This window comes from Pleurodeles waltl, chromosome 12 (genome assembly GCF_031143425.1).
Source record: "Pleurodeles waltl isolate 20211129_DDA chromosome 12, aPleWal1.hap1.20221129, whole genome shotgun sequence".
Taxonomy (NCBI): domain Eukaryota; kingdom Metazoa; phylum Chordata; class Amphibia; order Caudata; family Salamandridae; genus Pleurodeles; species Pleurodeles waltl.
The window spans coordinates 595,481,102-595,507,027 of NC_090451.1; the positions used below are offsets into that span (position 1 = coordinate 595,481,102).

The 25,926-nt window shown below is 48.1% G+C and overlaps 1 protein-coding gene across 1 annotated transcript in view; it reads right to left on the bottom strand.

The window, feature by feature from the left end:
- Positions 1-25,926, bottom strand: part of LOC138267159 (Fc receptor-like protein 2) — a 387,267-nt gene that overhangs the window by 187,275 nt on the left and 174,066 nt on the right. Inside the window, exon 4 of the mRNA XM_069216010.1 lies at positions 18,391-18,678. Coding sequence (XP_069072111.1) covers positions 18,391-18,678 — 288 coding nt within the window. The remainder of the gene's footprint in view (positions 1-18,390; positions 18,679-25,926) is intronic.

The following is a 25,926-nucleotide window of genomic DNA, read 5'->3' on the forward strand; positions in this document are numbered from 1 at the left end:
GTGGCAAGCTAGATGGAGTGAGATTTGTAGAGAGTAGTTTTGAAGCATTAGGAGGAGCCAAAATGGCGGCCGGGAAGGACGCCTAATTTGTGAGCACCGACTCGGGCTCGCCGGACACATCCTGAAGGGCGCCCCCCGGTTTGGTGTCGATGCCTGGGCGGGCGGAACCTGAGTTCGGGAGACCGACGCATGCTGGAGGAGCAGCTCGGCGCCAGGATCGGAGCCACGGCTGCCGAGATTGAGCAGTGGCCGTGTGGCGGCCTGCGGGGAGAGAGGGATCGCGACGCCTGGGTTGGCGCAGGGCGAGCTCTGCGGCCCGATCGCGGGTTGCTGGAGCGCGCTGAGGAGGCGCCTGCATGTGGGGGCCGGCGGCCGGGAGGAATGGAGCAGCAACTCCCGGCCCGAGACCCGGTCGGGGTTCTCCCCCCCCTCATCGTCTTTGTCTTTACTTGCGCCACGTGGAGAGAGCAACGAAAATATCGGCGCTCCCACGGAGGGGTGCGTCATTTTGGCATTGGATCGGCGCCGGCCCCGGGGTGTTGGAAGCCGAAGGCCGCAATGTGGGAGGCAGCCTGTCACTAAGACAGGCCAGTGGAATCAGGACCAGCCGGGACGAGGGCGCCTGTTCGCCGCAGTGCACCCGCGCTCAACTGCCCGGCGGGCCGGGATTGCGGCTTCCTGCCTGGAGCGGCACGCGGCACGCTACGCGGCACCGGCCGCAGGACAACAAGGAGCGGTGAGTGAACGGGGGGGTGAGCCTTGGCTGCGGGAGACGGGGCGCAGCTGGGACTTCCTCTCTCCCTCCCTCCCTCCGCTGGAGCAAAGACACTTCGGGGCACCGGGCACCGCTTGCAGCCACCAGAAGTTGGCTCCCAGTGCTGTGTGCTGGAAACTCACGATTACCAATAATGGAGGCCTACTGATTAAGAATTTGGCCGGGCCCGAGCTGGGCTCCCGGCCTGCTGGCTGCTGCCGCTGGCGGATCTCTCCCCTGCCCAGTGACTCTAGAATCTTGGCCAGGCAATCTAGGAGGGGGTTGGAGAGGGGGGCTGTGGACGGACCTCCACTCAACCCACCTTCTCCCCCCCCATTTTTCTGTTTTCCTTTATTTTCTCCCTCTCGCCGCTCCTCCTGGAGCATTGCTGCCACCCGCCCCCACGGTTGTCCTCGCGGGGGGCCACACAGACAAGTAGGAACTACACAAAATCTATACAACAGGGGGCGCCTCAGCCCACTAGAGGCCCTGTATAGCCGGTGACGACCGGCCGGAGGGAAGCTTCCGTTCAAGATCGATAAAAAGCAGGAGTGAGGGCCCATTAGCCACGCTTGCAACGGACGTCACCTCTGCCCTGCCTCTTCAAGAGAACTCGAGTGCCTCCGGCAGCCTTACAGTACAGAGACATCAGCACTAAACCAAAGATACACCAAAAAGTGAAATTCGCGGAGTGGGCTGCACTTGGATACATCCCGCTACACCCCAAAAGGTACCTCATAGTTAAGCAACATGGCTGGGAGATCTAAATCAGCAAAAAAACAGGACCGAAACACACAGGGTCCAGCTCCTAGTGATCAACAGATAATCCCAACCTTACAATCACTAGAAAGTATGCTCCAAGCCCACTCCACACAATTTGAAAAAGTGCTACAGGCAATGATGGACACTAAATCCTCCCTGGAAAATAGAATAGATACAGTATCACAAGATTTGAATTTACTTAGAGTGGACCACCGCAAATTGACGGAGAGAGTGAAATCAGCAGAAGAGGCATTGACCAGTGGCGGTTGGTGACTGCAACAGGTGGGGGGGCGCATAAGCCCATACATGATATTGCACTCTTCAAGCAAGCGTAGTAAGTGGGACCAGACCTTTCAGAGCTAGCCGCATTTGCCCCATTAGTCACAAATTAGAAGCACAGCAGGTGAACTTTGCCTTTCATCCTCCCAAGCTTAATACAATTAGAACTACTGCTCTAGCCTACTGCACTAGACCTGGCTAGAGGCAGATAGTGTGCCTGCCAGAGTTCCTTCACACATTGACCAACATTACCAGGCTTTGGCCCAGCATTCCAATTACTTTCACCTATACACATTATTGATGCACACTCACTTTCCCACACTCAACAATTCTCTCACCCCGACCCTGTTTGTGCACACTTGGGAGGACTACATACTGGCCCTTTAACACCTGTCCTACTGGCATTGGTAGAGTGCTTGGCAGATGGAGTGACTCGCCCATTTACACACACAATTCCCCATAAAAACAAAACAACTGCACGTTGTGGTTTTACTAATGTTGGTTTCATTCCTTTCAAGACTGTGATTCTTTAATGTGGAAGTGAAAAAAATAGATGCCCCACCCTCACATTATAGAGCTATAACATGCGGGGGACAACAAGCATCAGAAGCCATAACTATTAAGCAATTTACGCTGACCACATCATAGATGGAGCAGGAATATGAATTAGTTATGGAAATGAGAGAGAACAGATTTAGAGTTTTGTTTCTCTAGACGCGGATACTGAAAAATTCCAACTTACTTGTGATTTTCAGACAGTGCACTGCAGGGTGTATTAATTGAAACTCTAGAACAGTGACCTCAATGCCAGCTTTCCTATTTTAGTAGAGAAAGGGGTTTGGTTAAATAAACTTGCGTTCCCACCCCATCCTCCGAAAGATGGTAAAGTTCGGTTGTAAAAAGGGCGCAACATGCAGGCTGAGTGGCGTGTAGATTTCTCTAACACGGGCTCGAAAGTAAAACACCCAATGCTTTCTATTATTGGAGATGCAGGAGAGAGGAGGAGACTGACATGGAACGTCACCACGTACACTAGAAATCCAAGGGCTGTGCATGGACGAGTCCTCTCAGTGCCGGACCACCATGTTCAGACATGCGCAGTTGGAAATGCTGTCAAACTCGCTCAGATCGACGGTCAGGCGTAATCAACATGTGCACACTCTAATATCACTTTCATTAAGTGAATGAAGCCACAAAATGCTAGGGGTGTGGCCCCAGCGCCCTAATGCAAAATCCGCAACTGGCATTGACTGAACTAACTCCCATTACTACGGATAATCAAAAACAAATCCAATGCCTGGACGCAGAGATGAAGATACTCTGGAGGCGGGCAGAGGAGGCAGAAGGTAGATCGCGCCGCAATAACGTTCGCTTTCTGGGTTTCCCTGGAAAATTACAGGAATTGAGCACGGAAATATTCCTAGAACAATGGTTAATCAAAGAAGTGCCTAGCGGCGTTCCATCAAAGTTCTTCTCTGTGGAAAGGGCGCACAGAGTTCCGGGGAGACCGCCAGCCCCGGGTCAACCACCTACAGCACTGATAGCTAAATTTCTAAATTATAGAGACCGTGATGCAATATTACAGCAGTTCCGCAACAAAGGCCCATTCAGTTATTAATGCCTATCCAGACTTCACACAAGAGGTACAAAGACAACGCAACTCCTATGTTAAAATCAAACAGAGACTACGCGAGCACAATATCAAATATGCCCTATTGTTCCCTGCTAAACTAAGAGTGGTAAAAGAGGAACACATCCACGTGTTCACCTCTCCTGAGGATGCCTGGACATGGCTACACGCCAAGGGGCTTGCACGCCCCCAAGAGCGCGCCGACAAAGGCGAGGAATGGCTAATTTCTACCTCACGGAGGCACTCCAGGAGGTGATCTAAGGGGCAACCCACTGAAAAACAGGCAGCGGCAGAAAGGGCAAGAGTACTGAGGGAAACTCCCCTGCTACACAGAACTCTTTTGAGGCACTCCAGGCGACCCCCGTGGACAGTATGGACTCTGATGCGGCTAGCTCGGATTCTACAATGACAGACGTGCCTAAAGCTCCGAAACTCACCCCTAGATCTGCGGATGAACTTTGACTGTATGCAGCCGCACCGTTTCCCCTATCGAACTGACTGCAGACCCCAAAGGAGGGCACAGGGTGTCCGCGAGTGGGATTGCATGCCGGAGGCTGCAGTCCCTAACAGCGAGAATCTTTTGTATAAATCTCAATTTTTCTTGTTGATGAGTGGGAGGGACACTTGGGCCAGGCCCGGGGGGGGGGGGTGTGTTGGGGGGGCGGGCGCCCCAGGGGCGCCCAACTGCATAGGCAGACTAAGTTTGCGGAAGGATGTGAGCCCCGTAAAAGAGCCACATCTGGTTGACATGATAGCTCCACCACAGATATCCACACGGATACAGGCCTCTTTATACACTCAAGGGATGAGTAGTTTAGCACAAGTTAACAGTTGGGTTAGGGAACCAGTTGGGGACGGGGGGAGGGGAGGAAACAGTTAAAGTGTACACTATGGCCCTCATTCTGATTCTGGCGGGCGGCAGAGGCCGCCCGCCAGAATTCAGCCCTCCATAATACCGCTCCGCGGTCAAAAGACCGCGGAGGGTATTATGAGTTTTTCCCTGGGCTGGCGGGCGGTCTCCAAAAGACCGCCCGCCAGCCCAGGGAAAAACTCCCTTCCCACGAGGATGCCGGCTCGTAATCGAGCCGGCGGAGTGGGAAGGTGCGACGGGTGCTACTGCACCCGTCGCGTATTTCACTGTCTGCTATGCAGACAGTGAAATACTAGCGGGCCCTCTTACGGGGGCCCCTGCAGTGCCCATGCCATTGGCATGGGCACTGCAGGGGCCCCCAGGGGCCCCACGACAATCCTTACCGCCATCCTGTTCCTGGCGGGCGAGCCGCCAGGAACAGGATGGCGGGAAGAATTGTCAGAATCCCCTCGGCGGATTCTTAGGGGCAGTGGAAAACCGGCGGGAGACCGCCGGTTTTCCCTTTCTGACCGCGGCCAAAGCGCCGCGGTCAGAATGCCCAAGGGAGCACCGCCGGCCTGTCGGCGGTGCTCCCGCCCCCGTTGGCCCTGGCGGTTCTCTACCGCCAGGGTCATAATGAGGCCCTATGGGTCTATTCAAAACACCGGAAACACTGCTGGGGCTGGTCAGCTCAACAAAACACCTTACAGGGTGGGGAGGAGACTGGAAGGGATTTGTAAACAAGAGTGCGCTACAAGTAGACATTACTTCTAATGTCATATGGTTCAAAACGCGACACACAACACACACCAATATGATATAGTGACATGGAATGTGAGGGGCTTGGGGGCACTAAGTAAAAGATCCCGAGTATACGCACGCCTTAGGCGCCTGGGCACACATATTGCCATCTTACAAGAGACACATTTGCTGCAGCCGGATCTACAGGAGATGCGCGCGAAGTGGGGAGGACAGGCTATAGGCACATCATACTCCGCTTTTGCAAGAGGAGTATTGATATGGATAGCAGGAGGCATCCCATTTGTCCAAACGTCACGCAGAATAGACCAAGGGGGCAGATATGTGGTGGTGGAAGGCCAGCTGGATGGCAGGCAGTTATCTTTAGTTGGCGTATATGCCCCTAACAGTGGAATGACGGGATTCCTGGGCACGCTCATGCCGGCATTATTGACAAACCCAGCGGCCCCGGCCATTTGGGGGGGGTGATTTTAATAGCACACCAAACGCAATATTAGACAGGTCAAGCACCCAAGTGGGAACGACAGCAAACAGAAATGCCAAATGCCCACTGCAGACGTGGGCAGGCGACATGAGACTTTATGACGTATGGCGCTTGAGGCACCCACAACAGAGGGAATATTCATTCTATTCCATACCACACAAAATGCACACCAGAATTGACATAATATGAGGAACCCAGGAAATAGGTGCATTGGTCAATAGGACATAATATTTAGCTAAGACACTATCGGATCACTCACCATTGAGAATAACACTGAACTGGGGCAGGAAACTCCAGGGAATCCCCACTTGGAGATTACAGGTGGATGCTATTCAAGATCAGGCATACGCAGAAGCATTGAGCACAACACTGAGACAGTTCTGGGAAACAAATGATCTATCCACAGATTCAAGAGCTGTAGAATGGGATGCACATAAGGCAGTGGCCAGAGGACAATGTATCTCAACTACATGGGGAATAAGGCGCACCCTACATGCAGAGATCAGTAAATTAAAAAAGGAACTCAGGGCAGCAGAAATTGCAGTGGCACGCAAGGAAACACCCTATGCAGTACTAAAAGAAGGGCGCACAAAATACAACGAGGCAGATATCAGACTCCGCTGACATGACCATAATTATCACTTAATGTGACTACAAACAGAGGGAGATAGGGCGGGAAGGTTGCTGTTGTGGCTCCTACGGGAGGACTGGCAGCAATCCCCCATTGGGGCAATTCGGGTAGGTGCAAACATAATGGTCACCACGCAAGATGAGATAAATGAGACATTTAGAGAATATTACGCGAACTTGTATACCAAACGCACTTCATGCACGTTTCAACAACTGGAGTCCTTTTTGGAAGGTTCACCCCTGCCGCAGCTCTCACAGGCAGACAGGGAGACACTTGAGGCTCCTCTGACTTTGGCGGAAATAGATTTAGCTTTAGCGCAGATGCCTAGGAATAAAGCGCCAGGCATAGATGTCCTCCCGATAGAATATTACACCACTTACTCGGCATGCTTAAGGCCTCATCTGTTGAAAGTATTTGAAGAAGCATGGGCCAACAGAATACTGCCCCCAACTCAGAGAGAAGCAATGATAGTGGTCCTCCCTAAACAAGGACGTGACCCTACAGATGTCAAATCTTACAGACCACTCTTGCTCCTAAATTTAGATTGTAAAATATTGGGTAAAATATTAGCTAACAGGATAGCCCCTATTATGCACACCCTGATACATGATGATCAAAATGGATTCATCCCAAAACATAGCACCTTTTTAAATATTCGCAGACTGTTGAGCGTGATAGGAGATACTCCTTCGGATGCAAAAGATGAAATGGTACTCTCACTAGACATCGAGAAGGCATTTGACACTCTAGAGTGGGACTTCCTACTCGCTACTATGCAGCGTATGAGAATTGGTCCTCATTACACACGCTGGGTGCAGACATTATACACTAGGCCACAAGCCAGAGTGAAAACGGGGGGAGTTATATCTGATAGCTACCCGATCACTAGGGGCACAAGGCAGGGCTGCCCCCTCTCCCCACTGCTGTTCGCCATAGCAATGGAACCCTTAGCGACACGAATACGTGCCAAGGCAGACAGCTGGGGAATAATTAGGAACAGGACACACCACGCCATATCATTATACGCCGATGATGCATTAATATACACACGGAAAGGAAGTGAGGTGATACCCTCTATGATATCACTACTGTGCGATTATGGAGGGATATCTGGCCTGGTGGTAAACTGGGAAAAATAGTTGTGTGTATCCATTAACTAGTTGGTCGTCGGCAAGACAAGATAATGCCCCAGTGGGACATTTGAAATGGTGCTTCGAAACGTTTAAATATCTAGGGGTATACATATATCATAAAACTGAGGACCTCAGAGACGGTAATCTGGGAAGAGCGCTGGCTTCAATGAAGGGGTCGAATGGAATAAACTGCCACTGTCACCACTGATCAGGGTGGCAGTGGCAAATATGTTGATACTACCCAGGATGTTATATTACTTTGCGGCACTGCCACTTAATGTCCCCAAAAGTTTCTTTCGGAGCCTGAATGCAATGCTGTTGCAGCTTATATGGGGTGGGGGCAGGCCGTGTGTAGTACTCGCCCCGCTGCAGCATCCAATAGGTGCTGGCGGATTGGAAGCCCCCAATTTTGAACTTTATTATGCTGCTGCACAGCTACAGGGGATATTGAATTGGCTCCACAGGCCTACTACAACTGAATCTGCATGGTTGGCGGCCGGCTGCAGGGGATCCCCCTGATTACCTGGCTAACAAACAAAAATCCCAAAAGTGTGCCTGATAACCTACTGATGGCCGTGGCGCATGCATGCTGGGGGAAGTATGTGCAGAGGGGACGCAAGGCGCTCCCCTATACACCGCTCATCCCCCTGGATTGCCTCCCAGGGTGGACCGAGGCTGCGACACACCCACTCACGGTGTGGATGGAAGTGGGCATACAAGTGGTGGGCGACTGCTTTGAAGACGGTAAACTGATGACATTCGAAGCCATACAGGCCCTCACAGCAGTGAACCCAGGACAATTTCTGGCTTATTATTCCATATGCCACTCAATTAAAAAAACGTGGGGGGCAGGAGATCTAGAACCAGAGACTTCCCCTTTAATACATCATATGCTACAATTTGATGCTCAAGTTGTGTAAAGCCTATACAAACTCCTGAGTAAGCCCCCCGAGCTTGACTTAGAGAGGGCTAGGGACAGGTGGAACACTGTTCTACCTGACCTGATCCCCCAAGAAGACTGGTCGAAAGTTTTATACCATGCCCGAGGGGTGTCAAGAAACCCTAGATTTCGCTACACACAGTTTAACTTAACACACCAAACATACTTATCACCAGCCAGGATAAACCGAATGTTCCCTGAGACGGAGCCGACATGCCCTAGATGCAAAGCGCCACTGGCTCACTTCTATCATATGGTCTGGGAGTGCCCTCAGGTACAAAGGGAATGGTCCTGGGTGGTAAAAGAAATCACGGACCTAACGGGGCTCGAATTAGCAGCAGATCCCAAATCTTGCCTGTTAGGGTTGAGGACATGAGCAAAAAAACATAGATACTTACATAAGTTTGCAGATCTAGCCTACGTGATGGACAAAAGATTGATAGCTATGCACTGGAAAGCACCCAATGCACCCGATCTGAAAACCTGGCATACTCTCACATTGCGCTGGGCCCGCACAGAACACCAAGTATTAAGGAAACTAGCACGAGACGGTCAACAACACACAGGATGTGAAGCCTGGGAAATCCTAGTAACTGGATCAGAGGCCAAAAACGACGAGAAGCCACCATGAACTAGTGAAGGTGGTAATCACAACGCACTAGACGATCTTTGCTTATATATAGTACAACTATGCAATAGCATGCGGCGCAATACATTACCTAATGACAAGTATCCCCACTCCTCGACACCCGACCGTGATTCCGACAGCTCATGAGAGAGGGGCAAAACACATTGCACACACTCAATGCATCCCCAACAGACTCTATAAATAAGTTCATAATAGGGCGCTCCTAGACACTATAATAAGCAGGTTTCAGCAGGGATTAGAACACTCAAGTAAATACATGAGGGGCTCCCCAACGGTAAAACGTTAAAAATTAAGCTTTATTGGCCAGTCACCACAGCAGGAAAATATACTGGAGGTTATAACCGGACCTAATTGGGTACATTTTTCGTTGTTTAGTTGTTTGAATGTAAAACTCCATCAGATCAATAATTCCTGTTGATGTAATTATAAAAGTATGACATGTGGATCTGTAACGGAAAAATTAATAAAAATATCTTTAAAGAAAAAAAGGTTTTGAAGCATTACTCCAGTAGTGGCAGTGAAACTGGAGCAATAATATTTTAATCTTCCACTGCACTTCTGACTTCAGTTTCAGCAAACTGATTATTAATTGACTGATTGCTATTGAATTTTTTCATGTATTTTCAACATTTTGTAGTGTATTGGTACTTTTGTGGCATTGATTTAAATAATAATATGTAGCACACTTCCAGTAAAATCTCTCACAACATAATTTGTCTTTGAATAAGCATCACCAAGGTAGCATAGCTGTGACCTTCCATTTTGAGGTGATGCAAGTAGGTGTATTTGTGGTCATTTTTAGATCTGCAATTAATATAATAGTATAGTAGATATCAATTATGGTTTGGAAATAATGTTAATAACTTTTTTTCTAATATTGGATGATCTGTCAAACAGACTTTACAATCTCAGAATATGACAACATATTACTAGTAAGGAACCTGAGATGGGTTGGCCATTTGCCTACAAACATCAGAGGGGACTGTGTGGTTAATAACTGTAGTAGTCCTGGCCTGGCCAGTTGACTGGCTTAGAGCGGAGCTAGAGCCAATATGATGAGGGATGATATCAATCTTTTTCCCTTGGGATTCTTTTACAAACGTGTTACCCAGGCAAAGGTTGGGCCTGGGCCCCCATCCTTCAGGGCTGTTGCTGGTGATGGGTTTTTAGTCTCAACCACTAATATATCTCTTCCCCTTGATGGCATAGACTGACACCTAATACTGTCTTCCAGCAACAGCAATCCCCCGGTCACTGGGTTCAGCGGGGCTGTGTGGGGTGACGTTAGTCCCAAACTAGCCCTCGCCAAGGTGTACCCATTGCTCATTCACTCCTTATGTTTTGACACCGCCTCCTCCAGAGTATGTACCCCTTCTCCCAGCTGTGATGGGTCACCCCCTTTATCCCCTTCAGTCTCGAAGCCACATGTCTTGGGTGATGTTAACTCTTACTGGCCCTCCCATACTAAGATTGTTTCCTGCAGCATAGCTGGTTTAGTGTCTAAGCTTTTGTGCCCCATCTGAGGCTTATTGCTTATTTATACGATTCGTTTGATATCTGTGTGTTCCAAGAGACTTGTGTCCAGATTTATACTTTTTGATGCAAAAGTGTGCAAACTAAGTTTTACGTCAAAAAGTATAGCATCGGCTTACACCATTCCAGGACCACAGCCAAGGGCCACATTTAAGGAATGGCGCAAAGGGTGGGCCAACGTCATGGAAAATGACGTTAACCGGGTGGGGGTGGCAGTACGGGGGAAGGGGGTTTTGCACCAAATAATTACGTTAGGCTGGTTAGAGTAAACAAAAATGATGACTCTAACCAGCCCAGCGTCATTTCATGACGCAAAACCATCCATACCACACGACTCCTGTCTTATAAAAGACCATTGTTTCCCCACAATGACGCATGCTCGTGATGGAAGGAGTTCATGCTGTAGAGCCGGCGGGCCCGGTGCCAGGATTTTTACATGGTCTGTACAATCGGGTCCGCAAGATGCATCTGGGACCTGCCACCCTCATAGAGTGGTGTGGCCCTTTCCGGCAGGCCAGTAGGAGGCATTCTGCTGTAACCCACAGGGGTGGATCACGCATCCCGGGGAGCATGTAAGCCAGTTAGGAGAGATGAAGGGCCAACGCATAGTACTCTACTGAAAGGAGGCCCATACCACCACACGAGCGAAGTCCCAGGGGTTTGGATCGGGCCAGACAAGGGGGGTAGGATCAGCAGACAAAAAAGCGGAAGGTGACATCCACGGATAGCAGCTTGGTCAATGGGACTGGCATGGGTAGTATGTCGAGTGTATAAATGAACCAGGGCAGCGTCACCATATGCACAGCCTAGACTCTACCCCACATGGATTGTCAGAGATGGGACCATTTGTTGAAATCAAGTTTCATGTGGGCTATCAGGGGGTCTAGGTTGTCTGCTATCGTGTTCCAGGCCCCTGTTGATATAGACCATCAAGTACTTAACGTGCAACACTTCACAGTAAAAAAGGTAGCCAGATCTCGCCTCACACCTTGTCATGCATGAAAGAGGTAGAGCTTCACTTTTGTCTCAGTCGACTCAGTACCCGGGGAGTGCTGCAAAATCAGGGCTGGGAGAGAGCAAGGGAGGTCTGTGAGGGTGAGAAGTACATAATCTGCATAGAGATATACCATGAATGTCCCACCTGGTATGGGGACACTTGAAAGCAGTGAGGACTGGCAGATGGAAGCAATGAGGGGTTCCATTGCCAGGAGGAACTGTAGGGGCAACAGTGGACGCCCTGCCGAGTCCTGAGTTGGATCAGAAATGGATCCAACAGGAAGCCGCAGCAGTTAACCTGAGCTGTAGGAATGTCATAAAGCTAGCGAATCTTGGAAATGAACCCCTCCCCCAGGCTGAACCTGCTCAGGGTTGCAAAGAGGTACCCCCACTCTATCTGATCGAATGTCTTCCCGACATCCAGGGAGAGAGTGAGAGTCTTATCTGGGAGGTCCTTGGCAGCCCTAAGTTGTGCTTGAGGGTGCGGAGGGGATTCCTTAAGGAGCAGCCAGGGACAAATTCTACCTGCGTGTGGTGAATTAGGGTCGGGATCATCTTGTGGAGGCGAGCTCCGATGACAACAGCAAAGGTCCCTGTCGAGTAATGAGATAGGTCTGTAAATGCCACAAAGAAGAGGGTCCTTCCCCTACTTGGGGAGGACCACTTGCACTGTCTTGTTAGAGATGGAGCCGATGGAGCCCATCTGTTCGACTTCGCAGAACGCATCATAGAGGGTAAAGACTACGTCCCTGTCCGCCAGCTAATAGAACTCTGTGGAGAAGCCATCCTCCTCAGGGGCCTTGTGTTAGGGGAGGCCAGAAATGGCTTGCGCAATCTCAGGGTTTGCTGATTTCCCATCCAGCAGGGCTCTGTCGGACTCATTAAGTCTAGGAACGTGTATGCCATCGAGGAAGATCGCCAAGTGGGCAGGATCCGTTGTCAACTCTGGTGTGTAAAGCATTCGGTAGAAGTTGGCAAATACATTGACTATATCCTGCGGACCAGTGAGTAACAAGCCACCTGCTGATTGTATGGCAGGGAAAGCGAGTGCAGCCTCCTGTTATTGCAGCTGTGCCACCAGGAGGTGACCCACCTTCTCTCCCTGTTTGAAGTGATGACCTTTAAGCCTCTGAAGTGTGTATTCAGCCTCAGAGGTGAACAGGACATTAAGAGCCATGCGTGCCTTCTGGAGTCAGCAGTGGGCGGGGGAGGAAGAATTTTTTGGTGTAGAGGCGCACAAGGGTCGTAATTTCTTCTCCAGGTCTTTTTGTTGGGCTGTCTGTCACCTGTTGGCCAAGGCTGCGTCTCTCATGACCTGACCATGAATGGTGGCCTTCACGGCTGCCCAGAAAACCCTGTGGAAGGAGACCAAGACCTTTTTGTCAGCCTGGTAAGTGGAGACGTGGGAGCAGAGATGGTTTTTGCCCTGAGGGGTACTGTAGCATGCCACATTTAGGCGCCTCAGCTATCGGCCTGGGGAGGAGAGGCCTAAGTCCAGTGAGAGCAAGACTGGAAAGTGATCAGACAGTGAGGCCTCCAGGATCCAGGAATCCTGGGCAAGGTCCAACGCTCAATGGGAAAGCAGGAAGTTGTCCAGCCTAGATTGGGTGCATGTACTGTGGATAGGAAGGTATACTCCCTATCTGCCGGGTGTGAGAGCTGCCAATGGTCTGTCAGGCCTCAGTCAGAAGTCATATCACTCAGAAGAGCTCTGTCAGCATTATTTCTGGTGTGCAGGGGTCCAGTACCATCCAAAATGCATCATGTACCGTCACCCCCGATGAGAAAATGGGAGGTGCCATTTTCCATGAGGAGGCAGTTGAGTTATAAGAGGAAGTGGCACTTAGAGCTTGTGGGGGCATAGACTGAACTGACACACAGTGTCCGTTTCCCGTGCTTCAGTTTAGCCAAAATGTAGCGGCTGTCCGGGTCAGAACAGGACTTGGGGATGGCAGGGACTTCTGTATGAGGATCGCAACACCACATTTGCTGGGAGGGCCACAGTCAGGCACAGCAGCCTCAGGGCAGATACTGTGGATCACTCATCCCACCCAGTCCAGCTGCAGTTTTTTGGACTCAGGATGTGAGAGGTGGGTATCTTGTAATTTGGACTGCAAGTAGGAAAGCACCTTCCTGCGCTTTATTTAATGTGTTAGGCCATTGATGTTCAAGGAGATGGTGCATAGGGAAGGGGCAAGCGCGTATGTGGCAGCGGTCATCAGGGTACTGTGTGGGCATGAAGATGGGGTGGGTCACAGATCGCCTAGGGCAAGGATGGAGTGGGATGAAAGGTTATGGGGGAAGAAAGAGGGAAAATGAGAGGGGAGTAGAAGAAAAGGACAGGGGTAGAGGTGTTGCAAGGGGCTCCTTGGGCATGATACAGGCTGAGATGCCCAGTGCAGTGGGCGTGAGGAAGGAAAAAAAAGGGGGAAGGAATGGTAAACAACTCTAAGCCAAAGGTAAGCCTTGGGAAGTGGCGGAAACTGTTAACTGAGGGTCTAAGCTTGTTGTGCCGAGGAGGTGGCAGAGAGGAGCAGGGAGAAAGGGGGAGAGGGCGGGCCCCCATCGGGCTGGGGTGTTTTTCCAGTGACATCCTGGTGTCATCAGACAAATGTGGTATGTGGATGGGGGAGGGGGCTCTGCCAGTGTGGGGCTGGTGGCCTGCATCAGGCAGTCTCCACAGACCTGCCAAGGGGGGAGCAAGAGGACCAGGGTGGAAGTCGGTGGGAAGCACAGGGCGAGCAGGTGGCAGGGTGCACAGGGTCCAGTGGCTCCAGAGGGGTCGAAGGCCGCCAGGCAGGAGATGGGGGGAGTATGGGGATTGGTAGTGTTCGGCAAGCATTACATGAACTGCCCCAGTGGAGTAAACGTCTGCGACCATCACAGAGCAAATAGGAGGTATGCATGCTTGCAGCAAGACAGAACAGTGCAAAAGAAAACATAATGCATTATACATAATACAGAGCGGCCACAGTATGCAGGAACAACTGGACAGTATAGGCAGCCTTGAAAAAAGACATGCAGATGCAAGCGGAATGCTCATCCTGAATAATATAGGCAGTTTTGAAGGGAGACATGCAGATGCAAGTGGTATACTCATCCGTATGCTGATTGGAGGCCAAGGATCACAGTGTGCTGCTGCCAGATCAACTCAGGGCAGGAAGGGCTTAAATGGGGACCGGGATTTACCATGGTTCTGGTCCTGAATGATAGCTGCCACCACCTTGAGGGCTAAATGCCTGTCATCCTGAGAGTGGGGTGGGCGCTCCTGGACACTGTCCCAGTTTTTGCTCCCTTCAGATCACCAGCGGCCACCGGGTGTGGCTGAAGGGGGGTAGCTGTGGGGAAGGAGTCAGGCGGTTAGTCCAGAGGGGCATGTCTCATGGTGTGATCAGTGAGTCCATCCAGGGAAGGGTGCAGGACGGGTGGGTCAATGAAGTCTGTGGACCTGACATCTTTCATGATCCACATCTGGGCAGGTTCAAACAAGTCAAATTTAGTGTCCAGTTTCCGGAGTTGGGGCCGGTGGGCCAAGAAAGCCTTCCTCCGGTTGTTGGTCTCCTGAAAAAAGTCTGCTGCAATGCCTATCTCATGCCACTCAAAATCATAACAGCCAAGGGGCCGGGCCGCAATTGGGATCTGTCCGGTATGGTGGTGAGGTAGCCCTCAACGGCCACGATCCATTGCTCCACCCCTCCAATCTGTCCTGGAGGCCCTCAATTACAGAAAGAATGGATCTGGTTTCAGACGCAATTTCAGTGATTTTGGAGCCTATGACTTCCAGTCTGGGGCTATCCGCTGTGACCTCCTGCAGAATGCAGTCCATGGTAGATTCCTGTAGCGCTGGGGGTTGGCTCCATCGCAGGTCCAGCATTGGTTCGCCCCTGTGGGGTGGCCATGGTGCAGTGCTGGGAGACGGCCTCCAAAAAGAGCAGTTGATGGAAGGACTTGCCTGCAGGCTTACCGGAGGGTATCTCCAGGGCAGGGGTCCAAAGGAGGGGGAGGCAGGGCAGGGGGGAAACCCTGTGAAGGACCCAATAAAGCTACAGTATAGAAGTGGGAAACTCTCTGCGCCGTTGGTCAGGCAATGAGAGGCTCCCTGGGGGTTGAGGACAGCACGCCCAGCCGATGCCGGTCCATCCAGGCAGGTGAGTTCCATGTTTGCCCAGCGTCTCCCAGGGTTGCTGGGGGAGTCAGGTCAAGAGTGGTAGTCGCACCATCCCTCCAAGGGGGGACAGCGGGCAGATCCATGTGATGTGGAAGACAGTACAGTGGTCAGGTCAATGGGGGCCCCTGCGCCACAGAGTGGGACCAGCGGAGGAGGCTTCGATTGAGGGACTCAGCCCCAAGGGTGGCGTCCACAGCGAGGCCCTGCAGCATACATTCTGGCAGCTGGAGATGGGACTGGGCTCTCTGAAAAGGTGACGTTGAAGGGGAGAGCCTGAAGAGCAGTAGCTGGGTCGTCATGAAGCCAGGTATCCCCTGGTCACCATGAGACCTTCCCTCCAGGAGGCACCCTACGTGGAGCAAGGAGAGAGAAAGAGTCCATTCAGGGACCTGCCCTGAGACCTGGGGGCTGAAGATCACTCTCTACTAGAACCCCGATCACAGTGGGGGGGGGGCACAGGCAGGGGACCCCCCCAAGTCCAGGGCGCTCACCTGGTCAAGTCTAGTTCAGGGCGATAGTCTGGGTAGGCTGCAGTGTCAGGAAGCAGCCACAACCCCAGGCTTGCCTGAGCGGTCTGTGCTGTGTGCCCCTGGGTCAGGCTCAATAAGACTGTGGTAAGTGTTGAAGGCTGTGACATCACCATGCAGCTCCGGGCTGCCCCCTTCCATCTGGTAAGAGTGGCCATCGTGAGAGATTTGTGGGTGGGCGGCTGTAGGCCTCTGTTAGCTGGCCTCTCGGGTGACCACCCTCAAATGAACACAGCCTTAGGAATTCCACCATCTTGTGTGTGGTATAATTAGCAATTCTGGGACAGGGTGATGCTCACTCTCCAAAAGGAAGCGGTCATCTATGGGAGCGTAGTACCACCACAGGTAATTAGACCATTGGCTACTACGCTTCACTACCTTAACACCCATAAATTGAGTATTTAGGGGACATCCTGATACTAGGACTTCAGATTCGCTGGACTACAGAAGAAGTACTCGAAGAGGTGTGAAAAGCAAGAACTGAGAAGCAGCAACAGACTTGGCCCCAAACCCACCTGCCCGCTTGCTGTCCTCGACAACTGCACCAAAGACGACTCGTTCTGTAGCTGTTCTTCCTCTGAAAGCCTGGGAGAACTGCCAGCACTTTAAAAAGTAACCAGGATCTCCCATGGAGTAGCAGAGCTGCTTCCTTGCATCCTGCAGGCACCAAAAGAAGACTCACAAGGACTCTGGAATGCCAAAATCCAACACCAGACAGAACCCATGCCCCCTAGCCCGAATTGATGTTGGCCAGTGGTGCCATTGTGGTTCTCATGCCCTCCAGAGCCTAAGCCCACCTCAGTGATATTTACAATTCTAGCAAAATAATCTCTCACAAGAAATTATATGTACATAATTGCATTGAAGATTGTTTTCCGACAAATCAAAATTCATAAATATAACTTGTTGCTGATCATCTGTGAAAATTACAACCCCTTTCGTTGCCAACAGTGGACTTCCCAACGCCACCTACAGCCTCTTTCTACAAGCCCCCTCCAACCGCGAGTATCCACTGCATGGGAACCCGACACCCAAAGACACCACTGCACCCGAGCCCCACAGCCTGAGGAGAACTTGGCTAATGATGTCCCTATGAGCCCGAAGATCTCAAGGGTAGAGCCCTCCTGTGGTTTCCCCCGGACAGGCCGCCCAGTCCCTGTTTGCAACCTCTTTTGAACCGGACCAATCTCCATTGAAGTGAATGGGACACTGGACGCCGTAACACACCTCTGTATTCAGCTGTCCCAGAGCCCCCACAAGGTGAACTGTTGGTGTGGCCCTGGACCTTGCCCATTCTCACCTCAAGTCCAGAATAACAGTCCTGTAAGTCATTGCTAAGAACCCTAATCAGTGTCTGCTTCCTTGCCATAGGATAACATAAGGGCACCCGAGGCTGAAAAGCACCTCTGCACTCAGATGTCTCAGTGCCTCCCGAAGTGACCTGTTGGTGTTGCCTTGGACCTTGTCCCATACTTACCTTAACCACAGAAAAAGGGTCCTGTAAGTTGCTGCTAGGTACCTGTATGTAGTATAAGTTTTTCCCTGATAGGATAACATTACTGCTCCAAAAATAGCAGTGTCAACTTTTGAAAACTGTTTAAATTCATAACTCAAAATCTACTCACCTGATTCTAATTAGTTTGGTATGAAAATGTATATAAAAGTATGTGTTGTTTTTATAAATTGGTGTCAGATTTCTTTATTGAGTGGGTGTCTCGCTTACTGACTCTGTGTGCAATACATGCTTAGCACTACCCTCTGATATTCCTAACTGATCACCCACACAACCACAAAAGAGAGCATTTGGGGTGTCATTTGTTCCTCTGTAATTCCGCTGGCATTTGCTTGGACACTTTACACAGTGTACCTCGTTGTGGTCCACTATATAAAGAGTCAGCTTCCTACACTTACATAGTGAACACAGAAAATCAATATTTTCTCTATGCAATTCCCCAGGCAAATATATTTTTGTACCACTATTGTGGTCATCTAGCCCTCTGTCATCAACAAATACCCACCACATTCCTGACAGTAGAATCTGTGTTCTATTCTGTATTCCTCTATTCAGAAACAAATAAACAAACACATTGATGTCACTGTGAGGGAAATCAGAATCTGCAGTAGCAGGTTCGAAATCATTACCATGCAATATAAGACTAAACATGGTATGAAATAAAAACGTTATTACAAATAAATACTATATGCGTTGTTGTTAATTTTATCCATACACATTTATGACTTGTTACAAATTAATGCAGGGCACTGTATGAAAGGAATTTCTGAAAAGTAACTTACCTATGACTGATAAGGTGACAGGGTCACTCCTCTGGATGCCATTGTAGATGCCATTATCGGCATCACAGTAATAATCACCTGCATCTTCCAATGAAGCAATGATCATTCTGTAGGTTCCTGGTCCTGTATGATTGACTGTGACAGTTTCCAGAACATTCTCCTGGTGGTAGAACTGATATTTGATTGGTGCAGAGCCTCTCTGAGAGGTGCACTGAATGAGCACTGTGTCCCCTACGGCTGCCCGACCACCGTCTGCCCCCATTGTCAGCAGTGGTTGAGAAACTCGTACTGTTAAAGAAAAGGCAAGATAAAATAGAAAACGGAAATTATTTTACAACAAATTAAACTTTTATATCACTGATATGTCAATCAGAATGTTGCCATTAATAATCAGCAAATCCACCTTTTTATTTTTTTTCTAATTTGCAACTAAACCCATTAAAGTAAAGAACTCTTATTACACTGAAAAATTACGGGGACTAAAGTAAATTGCATTTCCAGTTCTGTTCGGGTTTTTTCATATATTTTTGCATAACGGCACATTTGCGGTAGCAGGAAAAAGTTTGTAAGTGACATATATAAAGAAAAACAGGGTAAGAGCAATGGATTTAAGCCACTGACTGCATTACACTTTCTGTCTGCATGCCAAGAGTTCATCATGCCTCTTTGTAAATATAAATTATAAAAATATATAAATACGATGCACTGATATTCATGTATGTAGACTGTTGTTTTCTTGCTGTGATTGTCTATTTACGAATGATAATAAAATCGCCATTTTCAAAGGGTGCTTTTGTGAAGGACTGCATCAGCAGTCACTATCATACATAGAAAGGGGAACAAGTCAGCATCACATGCTCACTTGCTTTCTTTATTTGCATTTATAGCAGTCATTGGTATGGTGATCTTTAAAATATTGTTTTCTATAACAGTTAAGTTATTTAAAATGTTGTTACAGAATGCAGTTGTTAATTTAAATGTTGTTACAGAATGCAATTGTTAATTTAAAAAATCATTAAAAATGTATCAGTTACAAGAACACGACCTCATTTTACAAAGAACCAAATCACTCATTGAAAACATCGTCCATTGCAGGCTCACTTTTGTGGTGATATCTGTGGTAATACTTTGAACTGTATACTTTGGCGGGTGGAGGCGTTAGTGTTATGTACTCAGTGACTCACTCCTGGAAAATAAGGTACATATTTTGGGCGAGGTGGGGGCTGTGACCCATACTCTCAGTTTCTTCTTTCAACTGCACTAAAAGGCTTCTCAGTTGAGTAAGCTAGGCTTGAATTCCATTTCAGTGGTCTGGAAGTTAAATGTTTCAATTTCAGTAAAGTAGAAAATACTTACCAGAATTATTATTTTGTTTTAAATATGATCTTAACGTAAAATGGAGACATAGGGTCAACAAAAAGTACTTTAAAATCTGTGTTGATTTTGTTGCATCTGTACGTGAATTATATTTTTCAATTAAGTGGCTTTTTGTGCTCAGTGGATCTGACTATGGGTTTCACTTCACAAAAGCTTTCTTTCTAAATGTCATGTGACTATGTCATAACAGCAGTGGTGCAGGGCATTAAAGTATGCATCAGAAGTAGCTGCCCAGAAAATAGTTTGTGTATGTGACAATGGAATATTGTAAATAAAATGCCGCCTGACATACATACATGTCCTAAATATTGTTAACAAAATAGCACTCCATTGGCGGTAATAACAAAACATCTACTCCCAATAAGCTGATATTTTTTTATGCAGTTATTAGCAGAAAATCTACAAACAATGGAAGAAACATTTTGAAATCATATTAAGGACACAATATTTATGTATGATGACATTTCTGTAGATAATAATCTGACATAAAACTAATTGTATGTGCTACAAACATGTCACATTGTTTTAAAAGAGGGGTATATATTCATGGCAATAGAACACTTAGGCCAGACAACCCATGGGGAGATCTGAGCATGTGCCAACCCGCGAGGCCAGCCTTCAAAATAATGTTCATGTGAATCCTATAGCAAAATACTTTATAAATAACAGAACTTTTATAGTAATAGTTGTTCTAAAATGCCATGCAAGATATGCCAAGACACTTCAAAACAGAAAAAGAAATGCTTATGTATTTGAACTTTTTTTATTATTAATCTCCTTTTATAGCCAATAGCACATCGCATAGTGTGATTTTCAATTCCCTAACTACAATGCTTTCTAAAATCAAAAATGCCAGAATGCTATGTGCTGTCGTTGAAAGGAAGATCTGACTGACGGTGTTACATTTAGCAGCTGTATTAAGCACTGGCATTTACAACTATGCACATTTGAAATGGTTGATTTTAAACACACACCTTTTAACTTCCAGTGCATTGATGCCAGAGACTAACATTGCTAGAAGCGGTGATGCATGCCTTTCAAGTGTGCACATTTCCAGAGGTTGTTTGGAACCCGTGCTGCTTTAACGTTGAGCCATAATTTCTAAACACTGTAATCTTTTTTTTTTTTTTTTTTTTGTAATTACAATCTTTCTTTCATCGTTCGATCTAACATTTTAGTAGGTTCCAGATCACTGACAACTTGCCCATTAAACTCCCCATGCTGTGTGCTATGCCTCAGACAAAGGAAAAGAGCTATGTTGTTAAATGATACGAAATTACAACGATGTCAAGACCCCATAGACTCCCCCTGACATGTCATTACATGTTCACACAAATGCATCCAGGCCCATCCCCCCCTCTATTGTCATGAGACACGGAATTCCTGCTTCCATTCACTCTTCACCAAACCACCTTGATTTCCTCTAACTGCACACCTTAGCCAAGTGCGTCAATTCTCACTAGCAGCTTAATGTTATACAGAAAAAGAGAGACTTTGATAGTAAAATTGAAGGTGTTTTAATGGTGTGCTTAGAATCTAGAAGTGTGAACTAAGGTACCAAACAAACAGCACTACCGCACCTTTAATCTACTCTGAACCGCCTTTCACACTCCTGCTCTCACACAGGGCCGGCTTTAGCGCTGGTGGCGCCCACTGCAACAAGTTTTGTTGGTGCCCCCTCCCAACAAAAACCTGCTCTTTTACGAATCCCTCACTACCACGCTCCACCAGTGCCCCTCATCTCTCCATTGCCCCTCCCTCATGCATTTTACTTGCTTTATAGAGCCACTCATACCAGCGTTGGACGTCAGAGCACTTTATCACACACACACTTTATACAAAGAAAATTAATCATACATGTGTAAATCAGTCCATAGGAGATGATAAATAAGATAATAACGATTAGGAGTCACATGTCACCAGTACCAGTAGTCAGTATATTTTAAGAGTGTTTGGTCTGGAGAAGCACAAACTCAGGATTTAAAACGTACCACAGTGGCTGGCTAAAAATTCAATCTACCCAAATTAATGGTTTTTAGAAACATTAGAATAATGAAAAACTAGGGGGGAGAAGATAATGTTCCTACCTATACCATGCAGTTTGCATGTAGCCCTTGGAAGGCAGTTCATAGTCACTGTGCTATATTAGGACTGTAACTTATGAACTCAAGTGATAAAATGATCTATGTGACAGAAGCAGTAACCTACTGAGCGATCCACATAAAAGATTATTCTGTGATTTGTGTGTACACATACTTTGCAGCAGGCATGTTATTCCTATGCACTACTTTATCATGAGTGGAAACTGCCACTAGACAAAACTCCAATCTCTCTCCAATAGGAACATTGTTTACCAGAGTTACCGACATTTTTGTTGTTGCCTGAAAACTGCTGGATACATGGGGACTCTGCAGCTGGTGCTTTTAAAACCAATGTTAAATGTAAACACAGCACCCCTGAGGTCAGCGCCAGTTGTGGCTGCACCGATCGCACCACTCTAGAGCCGGCCTTGCTCTGACATCACAACCCACTCTCTGTGGTGTAATGGGGCGGGGAATAACAAAAATAGCCCACAGCATGGCTAGCCTCTCCTCTGTTGCAAGCAGGAAAGCAGTGAGAAGGAAGGAGAGAGTGAGAGAGAAAAGGAAAGAGAGATGTAGACTGGGAATTAGTAGATGAAAGCTCGACTCGCTTTCAACCCACAAATTAAAAAAACATCTGATAGAGCCAGACATCTGATGTAAGCCAGGCTTTGCCCTTTACTGGTCCGCTCTGCGTACGTGGCAAGGACAGTTTTATTCACACATGAGGGAGAAGATACAAGCTACAGCTTGACACAGGGATGGTTTTTAAAGCATTATTGTATATTGCAGGACTGGACTGGCAACCAACCAAAATCAGCCCCAGCAAATCTTTTCAGACCAGCTCTCAATCTGCACATAGAGAGCAACTGCAGCGAGCAAGCTTGAACACTGCAAGTGGGGTCGGTGGGTTGTCCGCCTAGGACGTTTTGAAAACAATTACAAGTATGGTGTGTTTTTCGACACATTTTTCACTAATAACCTTGACCAGTCACTGAATGGATGTACAGAGAGTAGAAACATGACTGCATGGCTCAATGAATTAATGAATAATTGGATCGATGAAGAGTGGATGGATGCATTTATTCAGTAATGAATGACAATTAAAAAAGAGTTTTAGCAACGTGGAGAAAATCGTCTCAATCCACTGCCCCAGGGTGGGAGTACTGGTTTTTATGTTAGCGTCTACATCAGTAGTTCCCAACCTTTTAACTTCTAGGGAACCCCACTGAATCATTATTGGTATCTGGGATCCCCCCACTAGTCATTACTGGAAGCCGAGGAAAAGGCCTAAGCATTGTCACGAAACAGTACATAAAGAATACAGAAAAAAAACATTCAGCAAACAAATGCACGCATTATTTAATTTGCAAACATATAAACTAAAAAAATAATAATCTAATTTTGATAGAAAGGTTGGAGCTTTTCTAAATTCAATTGAGTCCACTTATCATTCATTCTATATTCTGTTAGATGCACCTGCGCTGCTCCCATGAATCAATCTGAGGAGACCAACTTTTTAGCTGTCAATTTAAAATTCCTTCACAATTACAGTACATTTAAAAAAATGTAATTGTACCTTTAGCTTCTTTATGTATATACAATTTGTTAATTTAATATTATGTAATTTTCTAAGTATTTGGGGACCCGCTGAGGAGACCCCAGGTTGGGACCACTGGTCTACATAACTACATCACCTTCCTCAGACACTACCACCATCAATCCTTGCGAAACATGAATAGCCCAGATGTATTCACCTCAATGGGCTGATTTAGTGTGTTAACAAATTAAACACAAAGCATTAAACTTTGAACTCAAATGGGAGAAAGAAAGAAAAAACCCTATAGTGGCCGAATTTCAAAATGTGAAACTACTATCAAGTCCAGTTTTCACTTGACCACATTAAGTGGTCTTAGGCAATTACTTTTTTTATTTCTCCTGCACAGCACCTGCTCTGTGCTTGCAAAATCTCTTATAATGAAAAAAAAGTCTTAAGAAGGGGCTTAGAGTGCACCCATTACCTACCTTTACTTACCATTGGCTGGCTCCAATGTTGCTCTTGGTTCCTGACTTCTTTTGGTCAGCAGCTGCTACTGACTCCGACTCTTGGGCTTCAGAGTCGTAGTCCTCGCTATGGAGATTGGACCAGGTACTGCTTCCTGTGCCCAGTGACCTTCCACTCCAGGATCCTGTAGGTACTCTTTTAAAAAAAAAAACATTTTGGGCCCTCTCCTTCATCCACACCCTTCATCAAAACCAACCCACCCTCGTCACACTCCTCAACCCACCCACCCACCCTAACTCTTTCCTTTCTTTCTAAACACCTGCACCCTTCCCCTTTCCTGTGGTTTATAGCCCACCCCGTTTCTCCCACTTTTCTAATTCAATGACAGTGATCACATACCATTAAGGTTGCAAAGTGGGATGTGAAATTCTGACAAGTACATACTGTAACGAAATCTTAAAGGTTTCTTTTTTTCGCTCTTGAATTATCTGGGACAAACTACACTGCAAAACGGCTGTCAGTTACACTAACTCAAAGTCGTTATTCAGCATTGTATATTTTACTTCCGCTCCCAGCAGCCGCAAGTCGGCATGTCCCCCTTGAGTCATGGGTCCGGCCACAACAACCTTGCGGTGCTTGCATGCTTACAAGACGTGCAAGAGGTAAGAGAGCGGGGTTATTAATCACCGTGTTGTGCAGAGCTGCCAAGTTTCATACTGCTTATGTGTGACATTACCATGGCTTAAGTGTGCTTATGTGTGACATTGCCATGCCTTATGTGTGACACTGAGTGAAACTTGATTGCAATTAAAACCATGCAGAAAAATCCCTGTAAACATAAATATAAGATATCACCCCACACATGAAGCTCTAAAGTGCTACTTTTTTTTCCAAATGCTCTAGCAATGGGACAACATATTGCCATTTAATTTAAAGTTTCCTGCGTGGTCAGAGAGCAGGGGCTACCCACTGTCAGCCTCATACAAAACTGTCCGAAGTTTAACTATGGCAGCTGTTAATCTTTTTTGACCCTTTACCTGTCCCTGCTGCAGATACTAGTGGCAGCTAAATGCTGAGTTTCAGAGGCTTTCTCAGCATGCTGACAAATAGCTTTTGTCACTGGCACATAACGAACTGATTCTGAGAGCAGAGCACCCCTTCATATTGCATGACAAAGGGCCTGATTCAGACCTTGGCGGACGGCGGAGGCCGTCCGCCAAGGTCCCGCCGACAAATGACCGCACCGCGGTCAAAAGACCGCGGCGGCCATTCAAACATTTCCGCTGGGCCGGCGGGCGCTCTCCAAAAGAGCGCCCGCCGGCCCAGCGGAAATGCCCCTGCAACGTGGACGCCGGCTCAGAATTGAGCCGGCGTAGTTGCAGGGGTGCGACGGGTGCAGTTGCACCCGTCGCGTATTTCAGTGTCTGCAAAGCAGACACTGAAATACTTTGTGGGGCCCTCTTACGGGGGCCCCTACAGTGCCCATGCCATTGGCATGGGCACTGCAGGGGCCCTCAGGGGCCCCGCAGCACCCCCTACCGCCATCCTGTTCATGGCGGGTTTCCCGCCATGAACAGGATGGCGGTAGGGGGTGTCTGAATCCCCATGGCGGCGGAGCGCGCTCCGCCGCCATGGAGGATTCAATGGGGCAGCGGTAAACCGGCGGGAGACCGCCGGTTTACCCTTTCTGACCGCGGCTGAACCGCCGCGGTCAGAATGCCCTTGGGAGCACCGCCAGCCTGTTGGCGGTGCTCCCGTGGTCGGTGACCCTGGCGGTCACCGGCCGCCAGGGTCAGAATGACCCCCAAAATGTCCAAGTGCGGGAATGCTGTAATGACTAACGATTTGCGTTAGTCTGACTCTGATGCGGGGCACTTGGCAGGGCTGGTTGTGTGTATGCTTCAGTAAAACACAGGGCAGATGTATTCATTATAAACCTGGGGAACCACACAGCAACAGTCAGCACCTATGTTGCCCCCTATCACCCCTCCCCCCCCGTTGCTTTACACACATCCCTCGTTTTTGTTTCACCCCGCCCTCATGAAGCTTCAATGGCTGGGTTTGTTTTTCAAC